We start from the raw sequence: 19,129 nt of genomic DNA, 5'->3' as shown, positions 1-19,129 counted from the left end.
TTCATGTTTTGTATGTTCATTCAAAACTATTATAACGATGTACTAAACTAAACTTTACTTGGGAAGAGATAAAAAGTATCTTCACACAAAAATGTATGTAGATTGTCTCAAATTTAACGCAAATAGCTCCGGGAGAAGGCGGCTATAAAAGATAGTTGTATATTTGGAAGAAATTGTATCTGGTACTTTTTTAATAGAAGAGACGGATATGAAAAAAATTGATCACCAATAGCTATTGTACAATTAAATTTAATAGTACAGATTAGAGAAATTAAAGTAAAAGCAAAAAGGAAAAAAATGCTAAAATTTATAATGATAATTAAAAAAAAATAACTTATTATCATTGTGACATATTTGCAGTGGTGTATTTTTAGATTTTAAGCCTAACTCACTTTTTTAAGCATGCATGTACTCGTAACAAAAATTGTGCTTTCACAGAGAGTACACTCACATGCATATATACAGACCGGTTAGGTTAGGCACTCGTGTGCCTCAGGCCCATAGCCAAATAACGGCAGCACTTTCACATTCAGCGCTGCTACATGGTACTCATTATCCGCCCTAACCTCGCACAAGCTCAGCTTTTCTGGGATGGACGTTGAAAACTAAAATACATTAGTAGAGGGCAGAGCCTTAACCTCATAAATTAATAACGACTTTTTTTTTTATAAATGCGCATAATTTATAATAATACATGTAGGTATTGTTTTCCTTAAAATGCCGATTAATGGTTATGGAAAGAAACTAGGTTTTATTTCTTTGTCAACCATTGAACCATCGTCAACTATACTCTATTGTGAATTATCTACACACAGCTGCTGCCAGTGGTTCAAAATAAATAAAAGCGCATGTTTTACGTCATACAAACAAAATACGTAAATTAGCAGCCAAATCAAGTTCTAACTTCAACAACTCGTAAGTAAATTTTCAATTAAATATTTTGATTTTCAGATTAGTATTATAACCTAAAAAAAAATGTATTTTGCAAGTACTATTTTTTTTTTATCACTTATTTTTAAAATTATTACCGTTACAGTAGTATATTATTTTTGTCTGTGAAAAGTAGAATGATAGAACATGATAATAATAAAACCATTTACTGCAATAAAATCTCAATAAAGTATATAGTTTATGTTAAGGTGGATATATTATTAAAAGTGATTAAAATTTAAATAAAAACAGAAGTTAAAATGTTAGGTAATGTTTAATTTCATAACTACTGTAAAAATAAGAAATTAAAAAAATCTTTTTCAAGATAATTAGGTAAATTACTCCTCCTTAATTAAACTACAGTTCATGGTTTTTCATGTATCCTACGAACTATGTGTAATATACAAGGATAACACATTTTTGCTGTGATGACATTTTAATACAAGTTGCAATTTACATCATTTTTCATTATGGTGTAAAATATCCATGTAAGTAGCGCTGATCCCATTTTTTGATAAGATACAACTATAATATGACATACTCTTTTATTATAAATCAAAATCCCATTCTCCTAGACAATTTTTTAATCATAAAGGAAAATTATTATTTTTTTTAAATTGGCACCTTAAACTAACTTTTTCACGTCCTCTAGATGTAACCCATACCTATCAGTAGGTAATAGTAAGATTTCATTAACCTCAAATTTGATTCGAAGCTAACAACTAACAAGTAATAATATATATAAGTTACTGCAGTTCAAAAGGTTTTATAATAAATCCTCATTATAAAATGAATACTCATTATTATATAGGAGTAAGTAATAACTGACATTATATGATATTCATACAAATTGTAAAATGCTCTTATTCTGAAGATTCTATATTATAAGTTTCATTATCATTTTCTTTCTCCAATTTTTTTCTTGCTTTGCTCCTTTCTTTTTTCATTTTCTTTTTATGTGCCAATTGTTCTTTTATTAATTTTTCTTTGTGTTCCATGATAGCTTTTAGTTTGGTAACTTGATCAGCTAAGAGGTTTAATAATTACATTTATTACATTTTATGCAAATATATTATTATTGCTAATTATTATACTTAGTATACACAAAAACTTACTTATAGCTTCAATTTTTAAAGGTGTTGGATTAGGTCTGAACATACAAGGCGCAATTTTAAAATGTTCGTGGATTGGACATATTATGTTGTTATCTATAGGAACCCAAGTCAGAGAATCTGGAACTTCAGATTGTTGTAACACAAAGTACATGTTAAGTAAATTGAAACCTCCATATCTAAAAAAAAAAAATTAAATTAAGTAATTCAAAAATTATATGAAATGTTGTTATTTTTTTTATTTATCGACTAACGGAGATGATTGATATATTTCTATTTGAAAAGGTTTTTTGGGATTGTGCAATAAAACATAATCTCCCTCATCCAATTGTTTAAGTTTTTCAAACATTAATAAAAGTCTCAGTAAGTAAGATTGTTTTTTTTCATCAATTTTTGTACAAATTTTATCAGCTTGTCTCTCTTTTATCATCATCAAATCCATATTGTACTGCACCGAAACTGTAACAGTTATTCATACATTAAAAAATGTAAAAGCAATTCTAATTTTAGCTAATTTTTAAAAGGAATAGAAAAGAAAAGTTGATTAGCTGTATTTATCCTCTATCTTTCTTTATAGTCTTGATAACAAGTCATAATTTTTATATTTTTTTAGTTTACTTAAATGCTGTGTCTAGAGACACGGACGTCCATGTTTACAATGCAATCGCCAGTTTTATTGACTTTTTAACACACGTAAAATCAAATTGGCCCACATATTTTATTAAAACATTTTAATGTACACATAAAAAATGTATATACCTATTTAAATATTTTAAATTGGCCCATCATATTTTATTTTTAAAATCTATTATTGTACGGCGGGTCACCAAGTGTTTTGGCACTCTATTGCTTCACTTGCTCGGCGCCGTTGCTTTGCTCTGCTTAACTAAACATTTTCTAGGCTTGCAGACTACAGTTTAGGTGGAGGTCACAGGTTCAATTTAAGTAAAATTGAAATTTTAGAATGAAAAGGAAAATTTAGAATGAAAATAAAGGAAAAAAAAATACGATATAGTTAATTGAACACAAGATTCCGTATATTGATCAAGCGCACTATCGACTGCACTCATACCCAAGACACTAAAAATAAGCATTCCCGCGCTTCTTAAGCTGTCATACGAACGTTCGTGTATGCATTATCAATACGGAAATCTGTTTACACATTATAAACACGGACGTCTGTAATTCTTGACACAGAGTTACTTTAAATGTCTTCATAGAAGAACAAAGAAGAACATAATCATTATTTTAAATTTTTATAAAAATGTATACATTATTTTTGACGTGTAGTTTATCATTAAGGGTATAACATTATCAAAACTAATTAATTTAATGATCCTTAATTTTTAATTCTATTTAACTTAACTCCCAATACTTAAAACATCCAATTATTAAGATAACTACAAACATAAAACAAAGATATTAAACACTCAGTCCCACGAGAGAACGGTACTGAGCAAAAACCAAAAACGCATCACTCCTGTCTCCACGGGTACATACGGAAGTATTGCGTTTTGGTTTCTGCGCATTACCATTTTTTCGTGAGACAGAGTATATATATTTTCATACTACCTAAAGTAAGTTTGCTCTTTGGTGTTCTAAAGTATGTATCCATCCAATATTCAGCGAGTTGTTCTTCAGTAACTTTTTCAAAGCCGAATTCTGGCTGGTACTCAACTTTGGGTGTCAACACTTTTTCTGTGCGTTCATTGTTGGGTAAAACTATCTAGTAAATAATAAAAGCATTTATTATCTATTAAAATAAACATTTCCGTCAGGACTTATTTATCTCTTACTTGTACATGTGGTTTGCTTCTAATAAGTAAACTATACAATTGTTTATTATCATTTTTACATGATTGTAATATCCATTTATCATAATTGTATTCGCATTTATCCATAACACTTTCACTACCTGGTATTCTAAAACATGATTGTAATAATTCGACATTTTAGTTTATGCAAATAATCTAGATGGCTACATAAGATATATACTTCAGGGGCGTATGAGGGTGGCTGAGGGGGCTTCAGCCCCCCCCCCCAGAAATTTTTTTAGTCTGCCAATGGGCCTATATGATGTGAATTGTATAAGTAAAATTTTTTATTGGGTGTTAGTACCTAAGCTCCCCCCCCAAAAAAAAAGATCTACATACGGCCCTGATATACTCTGTTCAAAAAAAGAAACTACATGTGTAGAAACTGAAGCGCACCATTTTTGGCTGTGCCAGCACAGCAAGGTGTGACACGTTTCAATCTCTGCCCATGTCGCTTCTTATTTTGAACAGAGACCTGACATCAATATCTGTGTACAGGTTTCCATGCATGTTCAAATACACTGCACAGGCAATCTCAGATTGAATGAAAACTAAATTCATATGTGTAGAAAATGACGTACCCGCGGATAGTGTACACAATTTAAGTTATCGAATATATGTATACATAGAAAAGTAGTTTTCTGTAGTCCACTGTTCACTGGAATAGTGCGATTTAAGGGCCTGTAAAGCTGCACAAGTATACCTGAAAGGTCTACGTATTGTGTAGAATGCTTTAGAGCGGTTACAAAAGGAACACCTTTTAGATGCCGAAAGCGGCATCTTTTTCCGCGGCGAAAGTAATCACTAGTCTGTAGCATTACCATCTGTGGCTATGGTCGTTTATAAAACTATCAACACTGCCCCAGTTTTTTTTCATCAGCAGCGATTCTGAGTGGCTTAAAGTAAAAAAGTCCTTAGGATGACTGCACTCACAACCGAACAAAAATATTACAGACAACAGCATTTTATTTAAACTTTTAAAATATAATGTTTTGCGGTGGTGGATTATTAAAAAACATTCATTCTATTTTATTTTTATTCTAAATACACAGCAATTATTTGCCTTTAACAATATTATTATGTTTATAAGCAAAACAGTATTAATCTGAAATAATATGTTCAATTGCTCTATGCAGTTGGCTGTCTTTAACATTTAAATTCTTATAACAAGTAGTTAAAAAAATTACTTACACTTTCCTAAAAGTTTTTTTAAGTTCTTTTCTGAGATAATAACACAATTTTTCTTGTTGAGAATAATGCCCAGTGGATAATGCTCCTCCGATATACAACTTTTTGTCACTATCTAAAATCAAAATTTGGGGATTATAAAATGTTTTTACCATTTAAAGTTTTAATTCATGTTAAATTTATTTGCCTTTTTGAATATTAACAGGTATAAGCCATAAACTGTTGGGTTTTTCAAGATTCATTATATGCTTTAGGCTACTTAAACAAATATTTATATCTGTACAATGCTCTTTTGACAGCCTGCAACATACTTCATCTTTGATTACTGAAAACAAAAACCTTGGTATTAAGTAGAGCCTGAAATTTTCCAGGAATATTATGGAATTGTATTTGTATACGTCAAAATACATTAAAAAACCCAATTTTCGGGAAATTAGAGATCTTTTTTTCTGAAAACACATTTTTTTGAAAATTTAGATACCTAGTATTAAGTATGTTTATAAGTTATAGGTTGACCATCAGGATTTTAAGTTGTAATGCTAACATTTACAATAATATACAGTTGACTTATTAAAATAAAAGTTATAAATTAAAAAACAATGTCTATTCAAAGCATCTAAAAAAAGACATTTAACTTTCATAACTTACACGGTAACTTTGGAGAAGGACAATATATACCATTAGTAAAGGATATTTTCGAACTTTCCTTAGTTATATCAACTATTGGTATAAAAGCCATATACTTTGTGTCCTGGAAAAATAGTTTTAATTATACATATATAGTAATTAATTATTTAATGTACATAATAATTATAATATGTACATTCATTTATTATTAATTAATAGAAACTTATAAAAGTATTGGTTGTTTAATTAGAGTAATCTCTATTTAAAAACAAAAAAATTTAAGAATGTTTTGAGCATATCAAATGTGTTAGTAACTTACTGCTGTTTTTATATGTTCACATAATGTCATTTCAACTTTGTCAAGCATTTCGTCATCTCTATTAAAATCAATTTTCATCTTAGATCTATATGTTCCATGGTAATGAGTTTTAATATAATTATTGATGAACTAAAATACAAAATATTTGTTAATTAAAAAAAATATTTTAACACTAGCATGTGAGACTACAATATCGAAGAATCAGTTTGGGTTTATGCCAAGAAAATCAACTATGGAACCAATATTAAAATATAAAAAGAAAACTGTGTATGGTATTTATAGATTTAGAAAAGGCATATGATAGAGTTTCCAGAGAGGTTTTAAGGTGGACGTTAAGGAAGAAAGGAGTATCAAGGGTGTATGTGAAAGTAATAGAGGTAATGTATGAGGGGCAAGTACAAGAGTGAAGAGTGTCTGTAGATAAACTGAAGATTTTAGTGTAAGAGTAGGTGTGCATCAAGGTTCAGCGTTGAGTCTTTACTTGTTCTCTTTAGTAATAGACGAGATTATGAAAGATATACAGGGGGAGATGCCATGGTGTATGATGTTTGCGGATGACATAGTGTTGGTGGGGGAAAGTCCGGAAGAATTGGGTGAGAGATTTGAAGAGTGGAGAGAAGCGCTTGAAGGGAAAGGACAAAGGATTAGTAGGATAGCTGGGGTGATTGAACGGGATGTAGAAGACCGAGCTCTATGGAGGTGTAGGACTAGGGTGGCCAACCCCATGTAGTTGGCAATGTAAGGTGAAGATAAAGAAGAAGAAGAAGATTATAACAACAACATATACTATCATAAAATAAAAAGGATAAAAATTTCTTACTTTACATGCAGAAGCAACATATTCATCAACATTTGGTTTAATATCTAAGCGCCGATATTTTAAACGTTCTTCCCATTTTTCTGATAGCCAACTTATAAAAAGTTCTTGTTCATGATCAATAATTTCTTTATACGACTAGACCAATTAAATTAATACAAGATAAAAACTAAATATAATTAATATATATATATATATATTAGTATATAGTAAAGAAATTAACATTTAAACACTAAACCATAAAAATTCAGCGCTAAAGACAGACTGTTAGACTGTAGTTACTCATTTATTAGTTGTTAGCACTGAAAATTACAACACTGTTACGAAACTATGTATACGCATAGAGTGTATTATTTTTATGGTTAAGGGTTTAAATATTAATTTCTTAACCTAATAAAAATAACTTACTTTAAAAGCTTTTGAAGCTAATTCAGTAGGTTTTTTTAAATACCTCACATATTTGTCCATTAATGATATACTTAACACAGAATAATGTGGTGGCATGTTACAACCAAATAAAAACTGATTAGTTAATTGATAGTTTTGTTTGGTCTGAAAAAAAAACAAAAATTTTTTTAACAGTAAAAGTGTCAGTAATTACTACATAGTGTAGCGCCTTCCGTGCGCGTCATTAATAATAAGGGTAACCCACAAAATGTAGACGTCTAAAACTGTTGAACTATTTACAAGCGGCACAAGATAATTGCTGATTTAAAATCAGCATAAAAATACTATCAATTAAAAAAAAAACAGAGGTATTATGTAAATTTACAGTTAAACTAGTTTACAATTTCTTACCTGTAACTTAGATTCATTTGATTTATTGATGTCATGAATGTATTGAAAACAATGTGCATTTTCAATCAAGTATTCTGGATCGTTCAATGGGCCTATAAGGCTACAACATTGAATACATTAATAGTATTTATTAGCTATATATTGTGCATTAAACTGATAAATTGTAAAATATAAAATCAAATACTTAGAGTCAAAAATTTGAACAGGGTTTTGATTTACTATACTTGAACATGGTTGAGTAGATTGGTTTTGCACAAAAGTCTCGGCGTTAATTATCGACCTTTAACAAATAGAAAACAAATAATTATAGATACTGACTACTGTTTTGTATGAACACATATATTTAAACAAATACATACATGATAGACTTTAACAAATTGATTTAAACTATTCTAAAAAATCACATTCCAGGAATTATAAGTACTATAATATACCTATATACCTACTATAGAATTAGAACTACAGATACATAAAACATTCAAGTATTTTAAATATAACAACTTATTATTAACCAGAGCTATTTAATTAAAATACTGTTATAGATAATAGATTATAGTATTACCACAGTCCATAAAATATTTCGAACATGTGTTATCACTTATCAGTTGATAACTATCTGTAACAGCGGCACGTATACCTTATCACCGATAAATAAAAAGTATTCTCTTTCTATGTTATAACCATGATTTAAGATGGTTATAACATACTAGATTAAATAGAACCCGGCTTAAGGTTACCACCATTTAAATTTATTAATCCATCTTGGTTACCACTGTTAACATGGTAAACATTTTTAGTGATAATAATTACCGCCTGAAAATCATGATGCAGTGGATTGCGTTTCAATATTGGCGGGAAAATCTTTATTTTGTTCAAGGTTATAATCACAGACTTCATATTATGAAGTTCATAATATAGTCTGTGGTTGTAATGTTATGTTATGTTATATTATAGTTAAAGTATTTTGATTTTTGACAATACTGAATATTATACGTACGTATTATTATTATGGGAAATTAGTAATTACTTTTAAAGTAAAAACGTGATTCATATTAATAGTTATAACTTTTTATTGCATTATAATCATTCATTTAAATATAACACTGTTACATTGTACATTGTATACATTGGTGTTACCGTTGTTACAGGAGAAAAATGAGTGAGACTCCTGGTAAGTTGGTTTGGATTATATTTTATTAATAACATTGTATGTATGACTTAAATTTATTTGTTTTTATTTTTTCACCTAAAAAGAAACATCCAGACCCAAACGACAAAAAGTCGGCCAGACGAGTCGTTTTGAAGCATTGGCCAAATTGAAAAAACTTAAATCAGACGGCGTTAAACATAAATATGAAGTGGAACCATTGCAAAATGTTTATGAAGAAGTATCTGAAAAAGAATACACTGATAGGGTTGTAAAACGGCAACAAGACAATTGGATTGTCGATGATTGTAAATATTTTTACATAATATAATTGTTTTTATTTGAAGGGTTGGAAATTACTTTGATTCTTATAATAGGTGATGTTGATGGCTATATTGAAGATGGCAGAGAGATTTTTGATGATGATTTGGATGAAGCGTCGCTTGTCAAAGAAGAGAAAAAAGGTAGAGGCAAAAAAAGAAGTAGATTAGATACATCAGGAAATGAGGACTCGACATCATCATATCGAGATATTCAAAAGATGTTTGCTAATATGCCTATAAAAAAGAAAAAAGAGGTATTTATCTTTTACCATTAAGATTTTTAAAACTTCAAATTTTTAGGTAGCTTAGTTTTAGATAAATTATAAAGTATGACAATGCTATTAATATAAAAATCAAAATCTGCTTATGTTTGTAGGTACCAGTCAATTTAGATGACGATGATATTCTTGGTGATTTAATTCAAGAATTAGATAGTTCACCTAAACCTGGGATGTCTAAAACTCCACGTTTACTTCATAATAAAGTTGCAGATAAAATAAAAAGGGATAGCCAGACTAGGTAAAAAAATTAACTATTTATTAAAATATTACATGTCTTTAAACTCCGTGGATTTTACTGAACAATCTATACTTTAGTCATCTGAAATGTAAACTGTGCTACTATAGACAACCTGTTAGACAAGTAGTCGATTCTGTTTTTTTAAATAAAAATTTATCTCTCTCTTTCTTTATAAAATTGAAAGGGGAGCATGGTGTGTAAATAAAATCTAAACAAAAAAACTAATTCGTGAAATGTATATCAATTGTTCAACAGAGGCTATTTAGAATCTTTCTCCAACGTAAATAAACCTAGAACGCCAAATTCAAATGTAAAATCAGGCAATATTGTTAATGAAAAACCAGAAAAGAGCTCTTCTGAAGAAAAACAAAATCACTCAAATATAGAAGCTAATAGTCATGTACTAGAATCTTCAACTTTTAAACAGGATAAGGTATACTATTATTATTATTATTAGTAAATACAAATATTTTTATTAAATAATATTACATTTTTTTATTATTATTAATTTTTATCAGTTGTATGTTCATACAACTGATAAACATACTGATGAACATATTTAAGCTTGTTTAGTTAGATATTTAGAAAAATACAGTTATTTAAAATTTCTTGTAGTATTTTTTTGTATGGTGCTTATGACCAAAAGTAGGCTTGCTTAAACTTAGTTAGGTTTGTCAGGTGGCAGAATATTTAGATTGTACCATTTAGGGTTTTCAGCATTTAAGTTGGGAAATGCTTTCTCTTCTCCTAGACTAGTCTGATAGTATAATAATATGTTTAGTAGAGTGATCCTTTTATTAGTTTTCTGTGAAATTCCACGTTGGATATCTATCATTCAGCTCCCCGTGTTGAAAAATGTATTTCCCTAGTTTTTCAAACTTCCATTTTACCACCTTAGTCTCCTCATTTGCAGGTCAAATTTTAAATTTTATAGAAAAATTTACAATTTTTCATTAAGTTCCAAATCAAGCTTACTACCAGTATAATTTGATGGTTAACCAGGTATATACTTGTTGGAAACTCAATATTAGGTTCAATAAATCATGATTTCAATAAATATTCGACAAAAACGCTAATTGCCTTGTTATACATTTTTCTAGAAGTACACTCAATTAGAAACTTTTGCAAATTGGTATACTTTTCTATTATGAATAAAAACTTGAAAGTGGAAACAGAGTGGAGACCCAGGGATGAAATCAAAAATTAGGGAAATATTTATTTAACGTTGGAAGCTGTAATGATGGCCATCCAATACCATGTCTTATTTATGGACCAAGCTAATGTAAAATCCTTTGTTCAAAAGCAGTGTTTATCCTGTTGCTATTTGCAAGTGTATAACCATGTTTATTTTAATTTACAGTTTTGTTCCAAGTCTATTTTGTTGTAGATAATTAGTTCATTTGAAAAATTACTGAATTCTAAATACATTCTTTTAAAAATATTTTTCTTTAGTATTCATAAGACACTTCTACTGACTATATTTTAAATGGCCACTGATCTGTTTTTGCATATCAGTCCAAATTAGTTGCCATTTCTATGTGTTATTATTTGGTTGTATTTATCAAAAAACTCTGAAACTATGAAACTTTAAAAAAATGAAATATTTGAATAACTTTTTCTAAAAATTTGTTTAAAAAATCCTAAAAACTATTGGGTTTTTTTTATTTTTCTAACTACTTGTTTTTTTAAATTTTATTATTGTACACTCCTTTAATAAGCAAAGCTCGTGTGGGATGCTGATTTAAGAAATAGATCTTTCTTATTGCATAGGAATCAGACTTTAATAAAATTATAAAGAATTCATTATGGTTTTGATAATACCTTTTTTAATTTTTTAGTCTACACCAAGTGTTGAAGTTGTTATAAAACAGGAACAAATAATTCCTGTAAAAGAGAAAATAGAAGTAGAAAATGATTTTAATGATGGTCTTGAAGATTTTGATTTCGGTGACGCAATTGAGGTAAACATTTTTACGTATTTAAAAAAACATAAGTACACGGGTAAATACGAAAAGTGAATTTTAATTTATGGATCCTATTAAGTTATTACCATTATATGTTTTACAGGTACCCCTATATGTTTGTTATACTTTATTAAATAATAATCTTAAATATAAACTTGTTGAATTATTATATTTCATAGGCTGAGAAAAGTTTTGTAAAATTGTCAGAAACAAATATAAAAAAAGAATCGCCTAGTATTGAAACTAAAATTACTATTGACTTTGAAAAAACCAATTGGCCCATCGAAGAGTAATTAATCATTACTTTAATATATTAATTCATTTTAATGAATGTCATAATGGTCATACATATCTATTCATTTTTTAGTGTTAAAGAAGAAGAACAAGTTGCTTTACCTCACAACATAACCTCTAAATTACCCTTAATAGCTGACAAAAATGGTTCTCAGGTTAGAAAATCGTTAAAAATTGTACATTTAAATTTTTCATAGTAAAATTTAAAAAAGTTTTTTTTTTACAGGTTTACAGATTTTTTTACTTGGATGCATTTGAAGATGTTTTTAAACAACCTGGAGTTGTGTTTCTCTTTGGTAAAGTAAAGCCAGTAGATGTTGATGTATATGTGAGCTGCTGCGTAGTGGTAAAAAACATTGAAAGAAGAATGTTTCTTCTTCCTAGAAGCAAAGTAATATTAAAAACAACATTTTATTGTAATGAGTATTTTTACTAACATTATTTCTTTATAAGGCTACAGATGGGGAAGAAGTAAAAATGGTAGATGTATACAACGAATTTAATAGTTTAACTGATAGATATCATATACAGAATTTTAAATCCCGTAAAATAACCAAAAAATATGCCTTTGAACTTGCCGATGTAGCAGATGAGAGTGAATATTTAGAAATTAGGTATTCTGTAAGTACAAACAATATTAAACTAGGAAGTCAGAACGGGTCCAAATATTTCGATTATGGGATCTGAAGATGTACCTATTTTTTGAACATGTTTGTACCTGTTTTGATTCTCTGAATTATTAAACACTATTTACTATGATATAAGTGATCACAAAATAAGATTTTTTACTTTAGGCTTCATATCCACCTTTACCAGAGGATTTAAGTGGTAATACTTTTAGTCGAGTGTTTGGTACTAACACATCATTCTTAGAACTTTTACTTCTCGATCAAAAAATTAAAGGTCCATGTTGGTTAGACTTGAACAATCCTCAATTATCTAGTAATCCAATGAGTTGGTGTAAACTTGAAGTAAGGCTTTAGCAATTAGATTTTTTTCATTATTATTTAAAACAAATACTTCATAATAGATTAATTGCTTGGACATGAAAAATATACACTTGGCACCTTCAGCGCCACCTCCTCCTATGGTTATAATGACGCTCAATCCAAGAATTGCCTATAACAAAAAGTCTAGGCAAAATGAGATTCTAATTATTAGTTGCATGATACATACAAGTTTTCCAATAGATCAAGCTCCACCTACTCCTCATCATAATCAGTTCTTTTGTGGTAATAATATAAATTAAAATATATTTTTGAAAAAAAATATTCTAATTATTTAAGTTAAAGGTGTTTTTTTTTTTTTTACTATATTACTTTAGTTGTTACTCGACCAAATAACATTCCATGGCCACCTCGTCATCAGGAAGAATTGAAAAAATGCGGAGATCCCTCCAAACTAGTGAAAATGGATTCTGAACGAGCATTACTTACATTTTTCCTAGCTAAAATGTCTAAAATCGATCCTGATATCATTATTGGACACGATATTTGTAGTTATGTGTTATCATCTCTCGTAAATCGCTTGGAAGCTAATAAAATACAAAACTGGTCGAAAATTGGACGTCTCCGTAGAACAATGTTCCCAAAAAAAGTAATCAATACAGTTTGACATATTTTACTATATAACACGATTAATGTATAATTTTTTTTTCAGGGAAAGTTCATGAGTGAAAAAAGTGTGCTTAGCGGTCGTTTAATTTGTGACACCCAAATTTCTGCTAAAGAACTAATTAAAGCTAGAAGTTATGATTTATACTCTCTGTCTGAACAAGTTAGTTGCTATTTTTTTTGTTGATTTCTTGCAATACAAGTATCTATGTGTAAAACATTATTTTAGTTGTATGTATGTGATTGTAACACTATGAATAAATTCTATTTTCACTTTAGATTCTGGATGTTAAAGAAAATGAGCAGCTCAATTTGTCTGATGATGAAGTTAGTTATATGTATTGGTATGTGTATTTAGTTGTATAGTTTTACACTTAATGAATATAACATCAATAAAAGTGAACTAAAATTATCATTTATAGTTCTGCTGAAGCCTTGGTGCAACTTATTAAGTTTACAATAATGGATACCTCTTGTGTATTGCGACTTATGGTTCAAATGAATGTACTACCATTAGCACTTCAAATAACTAAAATAGCTGGTAATTTAATGTCGAGGACTCTCATTGGAGGACGAGCGGAAAGAAATGAGTATTTATTGTTGCACGCTTTTAACGAAAAGGGTTTCATACTACCTGATAAACAGTATAAAAAAAAAATAACTGCCAAAGTAATTAACATAGCTATTATAATAGTCAGTATTCACTATCCTAATCAAAAATAAAAGTGATCGTAAAATGTGGTTAAATCACAGGAAGAAGAAGACGGACATATTGATGGAGATAATGCAAAAAGACCTAGTCGTAAAAAAGCCCAATATTTAGGCGGCCTTGTACTCGAACCAAAAGTAGGTTTCTACGATAAAATGATTTTGTTGATGGATTTCAATTCACTGTATCCAAGCATAATACAAGAGTACAATATCTGTTTTACAACAGTTAGTTTTCGTACTCTTCCAGAAGTCGGAGAGGTAATATACCTATTATAATAATTCAACATTATTGTTTTTTATAATATACTTTTTTTTTTCAAGAATGAGGATGAAATAGCAGAATTATTAAAATTAACACCAAACTCAACTACAACTCGTGGAATTTTACCGGCTGAGATAAAATCTCTGGTTGATTCTAGAAGAGAAGTAAAAAAATTAATGAATGATCCAAAAATAACACCAACTCTTAGAGAACAAGTACAAAATAATAATTTTTTTAGTTTTTTTAAAAACTTATGAACATATTAATTAATTCTAGTATAATTTGAGACAAACGGCGTTGAAACTTACCGCCAACAGTATGTACGGGTGCTTGGGATTTGCCCATTCTCGCTTTTATGCTAAACCATTGGCTGCATTGATAACAGCCAAAGGGCGAGAAATTTTGACTAGTACCAAAAGTTTAGTTGAAAAACTAGCTTTTGAGGTTATTTACGGAGATACTGATTCGTTGATGATAAATTCAAATTGTGTTGATTTTGATCAAGTCATGAAAATTGGTTATAAAGTATGAATGATTATGCTTTTTCCCCAACTATAAGACTTCTATTCTTATTATTTTTTTTTTTCAGATTAAAGCAGAAGTTAACAAAATTTATAAACAAGTCGAATTAGATATTGATGGAATTTTTAAATATATGCTTCTGTTGAAGAAGAAAAAATATGCTGCCGTTTCTATTTCTAAAATGCAATCGGGAGAATTTATTACAAAACAAGAAATTAAAGGCTTGGATATTGTCAGAAGAGATTGGTCTCAGTTATCTCAGGAGGCTGGACGGTAATTTTTATTTTTGTTTAACTTGAAATTGCTAAATTTTCATTTATTTTAATTCATGGATTCTTATTTATTACAGATTTGTCTTGAGACAAATTCTCTCAGATCAATCACCTGAAGAAAGAGTGTCAAATATTTGCGGACAACTAGAAAAACTCAAGGGTGATCTAGAGGAGGGCAATGTTCCGTTATCATTGTTGGCTATTAGTAAAACATTAACAAAAGCACCACATGACTACCCAGATGCCAAAGCATTGCCGCACGTAGTAGTTGCTCAACGTCTTAACAAACAAAGCATTCAATTTAGACAAGGGGATACAATATTTTATGTTGTTTGTGAGGTACAATTGAAAATATATTTTGTACTAATAATAGTTAATACAATACACAGTGGGCCAGAGATGCTATTATTTTGACCAAATAAATCTTATTAAAAAACTTACTTCAAAATAAATTTTTCTTGATAAAATAGTATAAAATTTAATATTTCAAACAGTTTAGTGGTGACGTTTTGTCTTCCAAATTCAATATTAATAGTAATTAATCTAAAATTCAACTAAAAAATAAAAGTAGTTTGAAAATATTCCAGTTATAGTTCTCCACAAACTTGGGCATTTTTTATTTAAGAAATGAATATAAAAAACAATTTTTTCAAAATAATGAATTTGTTATAAAAAATTATAGTTAATCATTTTGGGTATTGGAGAATTAAAAAAATAATATTATTTGGCAAAATTCATACAAAACAATAAAATTAAGGTCTGATAATAAATTTTCAAATTAGGAACTCAGATACTTATATTAGGAAATTAAACAGGTTACTTAAAATTAATGTCTATAGCTTAATAATTGTTGTGTTCCTATTTTTAAGTGATCATATAGATCTTAATTAAATATAATTAAATTTAGGTGAAAATTAATTTTCATCCATGAGATCCACTGTGCAATAGTACAAAAAATATATAAGGACTTAAAATTAAAATTTGTTTTTATAAAGGATGGTACAAATCGGGCCTCGACACAAAGGGTTTACCACATAGATGAGTTAAAGACTAATACAGCTTTAAAAATCGATGTGAAATATTACTTGTCCCAACAAATTCACCCAGTCATCATGAGGCTTTGTGCCCCATTAGAAGAAATTGATGCAAAAATGATAGCTGAGCATTTAGGTAGTACAAAAATCCTTACTATATTTATGTAGACTCTGTAGTCTAATAGCATTTTATTATTAGGCCTTGATCCGGCCCAGTATCAAAATCATAAGTCAAGAGTCGCTTATGGAGACGTACCTGAAGAAAATACTATAGATTTAGATGATGCTACACGTTTTAATGATTGTGACAAGTAAATATTATAAAAAAAAAAAAAAAATTGATGCTCTTGTTCTGTGTACACATTGATACAAATAATAAATATAACATGACATTTTTTCTAGATTTACATTTACATGCTTAGGGTGTAAATCTGATGTAGTAATAACTGCTCCGGCTTTTAAAAAAGTAAATGACAATTTTCTAGTATTAAAACTATTAAAAGTTTTTCTTGATTGTTGTGGGCTTTTATTATTATCATTTTTTATAGGTGGACGGTAAATTAGAATTTAGCTTAGAAAGCTGTTCTAACCCAGAGTGTTGTGTTCCACCGTATAAATATGTTGGTATGGTTGAGACTAGTTTGTGGATGGCAATGAGAAAACACATGATAAAGTATTACAAGGTACAGAGTATGCTTATGATATAAATATATTTTGCACATGTGTTCAACTAATAGAATGTATATAATTTAAAAATGTATTGTGTTTAGAGTGACTATGTTTGTGACGAAAGTGCATGTGATTACAAGAGCAAAAGAACCCCATATACAAACGATGAGGTTTGTTCACAATGTGAATCGGGAACTATAAAAAAAGAAGTAAGTTTAATAATAAAAAATCCAGCCAAAATTGGGGTTAGGGAATTTACAGTTCTTCAGGACTGATTAGAACTAAAAGGAATAGAATCACTTTAAAATAAAAATATTGATGTAAAGTTATTGAAAATGTAAAAGAAATACATATAAATCATTTTATAGACAATAAACATATTTATGAATGGTGGTTTTCATTGGTAAAAAAGTGATGTATGTATTTTTTTTATGGTAACTTATGAGTTATTATTTTACAAACTTTGTTAAGATAATCTAATCATTTTTACTGATTGATTAGGAATTTTATTTGGGGATTATAAACGTTACCAAGCCAAAACCTACATAATTTTTTATAACTACTACATTGTGATAATATGAATTTGATTTTAAACTTTAAAAAAAGTCAATACATTTTAAAGATTTATTTTTGAAACTACATAAATGTTTATTTCCAGGGATAGTATTAATTATACATTATTCCAAAAATAACCATTAGTTTTAAAAATTTCATATTTTCTTGGGTTTTTGCTGTACTATATTAAAAAATATCCCACACTAATTTGGAAGAAATTAACTATTTTTCAAAAATGTATGACATGTCTTAAAATAAAATTAAGTAGAAAAATATGTAAAGTCTTAGGGTGTTTTTCAGTTTTTGATAATATTTTTTTTTTTAAACATCCTTTTTGACAGCCTTTTTGTTTGAAGTAAAAAATATGGTACAATTTGGATAATCCCATATTATATAAATTGGGTTAAGGGCCATTTTTGGTGAATTGCCTCTGGGACCAAAACTTTAAATCCTATCTTATACATTTCTGTTGTAATTACTGAATAAGACAATTGTGAATTTAAATGTAAATTTTTGATAGTATTAAATGTAAAATGATGTTACAATTATAATGTATTATTACAAGTATATAAGAAAAGTTATTTGTTTGTACACTAATTGCTATCAATAAAATGTTATTTTTTAGTATTCTGCCGGCCAACTTCTGTTTCAACTAAGGTATTACCTGTTTATATTTGATATTGACAAAGTACTACAACGAAACAAGGATATCAAATTAACTATTGATAGTCCTTTGTATACAGTTTATAGTAGGTTAAAAGCACAAGTAGAAAAAGTACTTAAACATCATGATTTTTACTATGTTAATTTAAAAGATATATTCGGTAAACATTAAAAATAATAATAATAAACTTGTATTTTAATATATTTATGTTTTTTTTACTCAGCATAATATGTTTAATTATTTAAAAATAGATTTTACCCATTGTCTTCTTATCCTATTGTTATATACTATTTATTAAGTATTTATTTATTGATATTTGTACATTTTTTTTTTTTGTAAGTAGATATTTAGATACAATTAGTATATATCTATGTATGAGCTAGAGTTGTTTTGTATATTTTACGGTTTACAGTCAAGTAAAATGAATGGAAATAATTTTTTTTTTAACAACTAAACTTTTTATTTTAGTTGAATAAACTTGTTGATAAAATAAATATCAATATTTTCAATTACATGTTTCTTTTTTTTGAACTTATGTAGTACATAATTGATACAACAAAATTCACAATAATTATTATTTAGAGGACGTCACACACCCGTTATTTTCTTTAAAAAACCCTCCTTGCGGGGCTTAATTTTTCAAAGGCTTTAATCAAAACTAAGACACCAAATTTTCACATATAGACAACAACATTGTCTGTGCTCTACTATCATGGACCATTTTTAATATTTTAACCAGTTAATGAATAATTAATTAATTAAGAAAGAACTTTTTTAAGAATGATATAGCGTCAGTTGTATTAGGTATATCGAAAAATACGGGTGCCGGAGCACAGATAATTTTGTCATGTTAATTATGTACGAATTTATTTCCTTAACTATATTTATGAAGCCTGAGTAAAATTAATCTGCGCAAAGCAGTTTTGATGGGAAAAAAATTGTATTTTATCCTATAGAAATTACTGTGATAGTCTA

General features: G+C 28.4%; 2 protein-coding genes across 3 annotated transcripts; one reads left to right on the top strand and one right to left on the bottom strand.

The window, feature by feature from the left end:
- The first annotated feature begins 703 nt into the window (after window positions 1-703).
- Window positions 704-18,413, top strand: LOC126838338 (DNA polymerase alpha catalytic subunit). Of its 2 annotated transcripts, none has more exons than XM_050572695.1 (28): window positions 704-915; window positions 8,754-8,776; window positions 8,860-9,060; window positions 9,130-9,329; window positions 9,452-9,594; window positions 9,850-10,027; window positions 11,433-11,555; window positions 11,738-11,847; window positions 11,926-12,007; window positions 12,079-12,243; window positions 12,306-12,473; window positions 12,647-12,823; window positions 12,883-13,084; window positions 13,177-13,448; window positions 13,512-13,628; window positions 13,745-13,809; window positions 13,888-14,134; window positions 14,219-14,434; window positions 14,498-14,653; window positions 14,715-14,963; window positions 15,028-15,233; window positions 15,310-15,571; window positions 16,228-16,402; window positions 16,466-16,577; window positions 16,669-16,732; window positions 16,815-16,949; window positions 17,037-17,144; window positions 18,116-18,413. In XM_050572695.1, exons 2-28 carry the CDS (start codon window positions 8,761-8,763, stop codon window positions 18,323-18,325), a joined length of 4,359 nt encoding a protein of 1,452 aa, XP_050428652.1. In that variant the 5' UTR covers window positions 704-915; window positions 8,754-8,760; the 3' UTR covers window positions 18,326-18,413. The 2 variants fall into 2 exon arrangements, with proteins under 2 accessions (XP_050428652.1, XP_050428643.1); XM_050572686.1 differs by lacking the exon at window positions 704-915 and adding an exon at window positions 8,316-8,598.
- Window positions 1,353-8,158, bottom strand: LOC126838350 (uncharacterized). Its single transcript, XM_050572708.1, has 14 exons — window positions 7,965-8,158; window positions 7,790-7,885; window positions 7,606-7,705; window positions 7,216-7,359; window positions 6,811-6,945; window positions 5,991-6,119; window positions 5,693-5,795; window positions 5,232-5,369; window positions 5,048-5,159; window positions 3,839-3,965; window positions 3,615-3,768; window positions 2,297-2,501; window positions 2,046-2,221; window positions 1,353-1,957 (listed from the first exon to the last, which is right to left on the bottom strand). Coding segments are annotated over exons 1-14 (1,785 nt in total). The 5' UTR covers window positions 7,967-8,158; the 3' UTR covers window positions 1,353-1,793.
- Window positions 18,414-19,129: the final 716 nt, after the last annotated feature.

The sequence above is a fragment of the Adelges cooleyi genome, unplaced genomic scaffold, assembly GCF_023614345.1.
Source record: "Adelges cooleyi isolate 19-005CV unplaced genomic scaffold, UGA_ACOO_1.1 ACOO_flye_CR_arks_rails_tigmint_CR_PRNA_108, whole genome shotgun sequence".
Classification (NCBI taxonomy): domain Eukaryota; kingdom Metazoa; phylum Arthropoda; class Insecta; order Hemiptera; family Adelgidae; genus Adelges; species Adelges cooleyi.
Note: the sequence above shows the minus strand (reverse complement) of the source record. Positions and strands in the feature narration are given on the sequence as shown.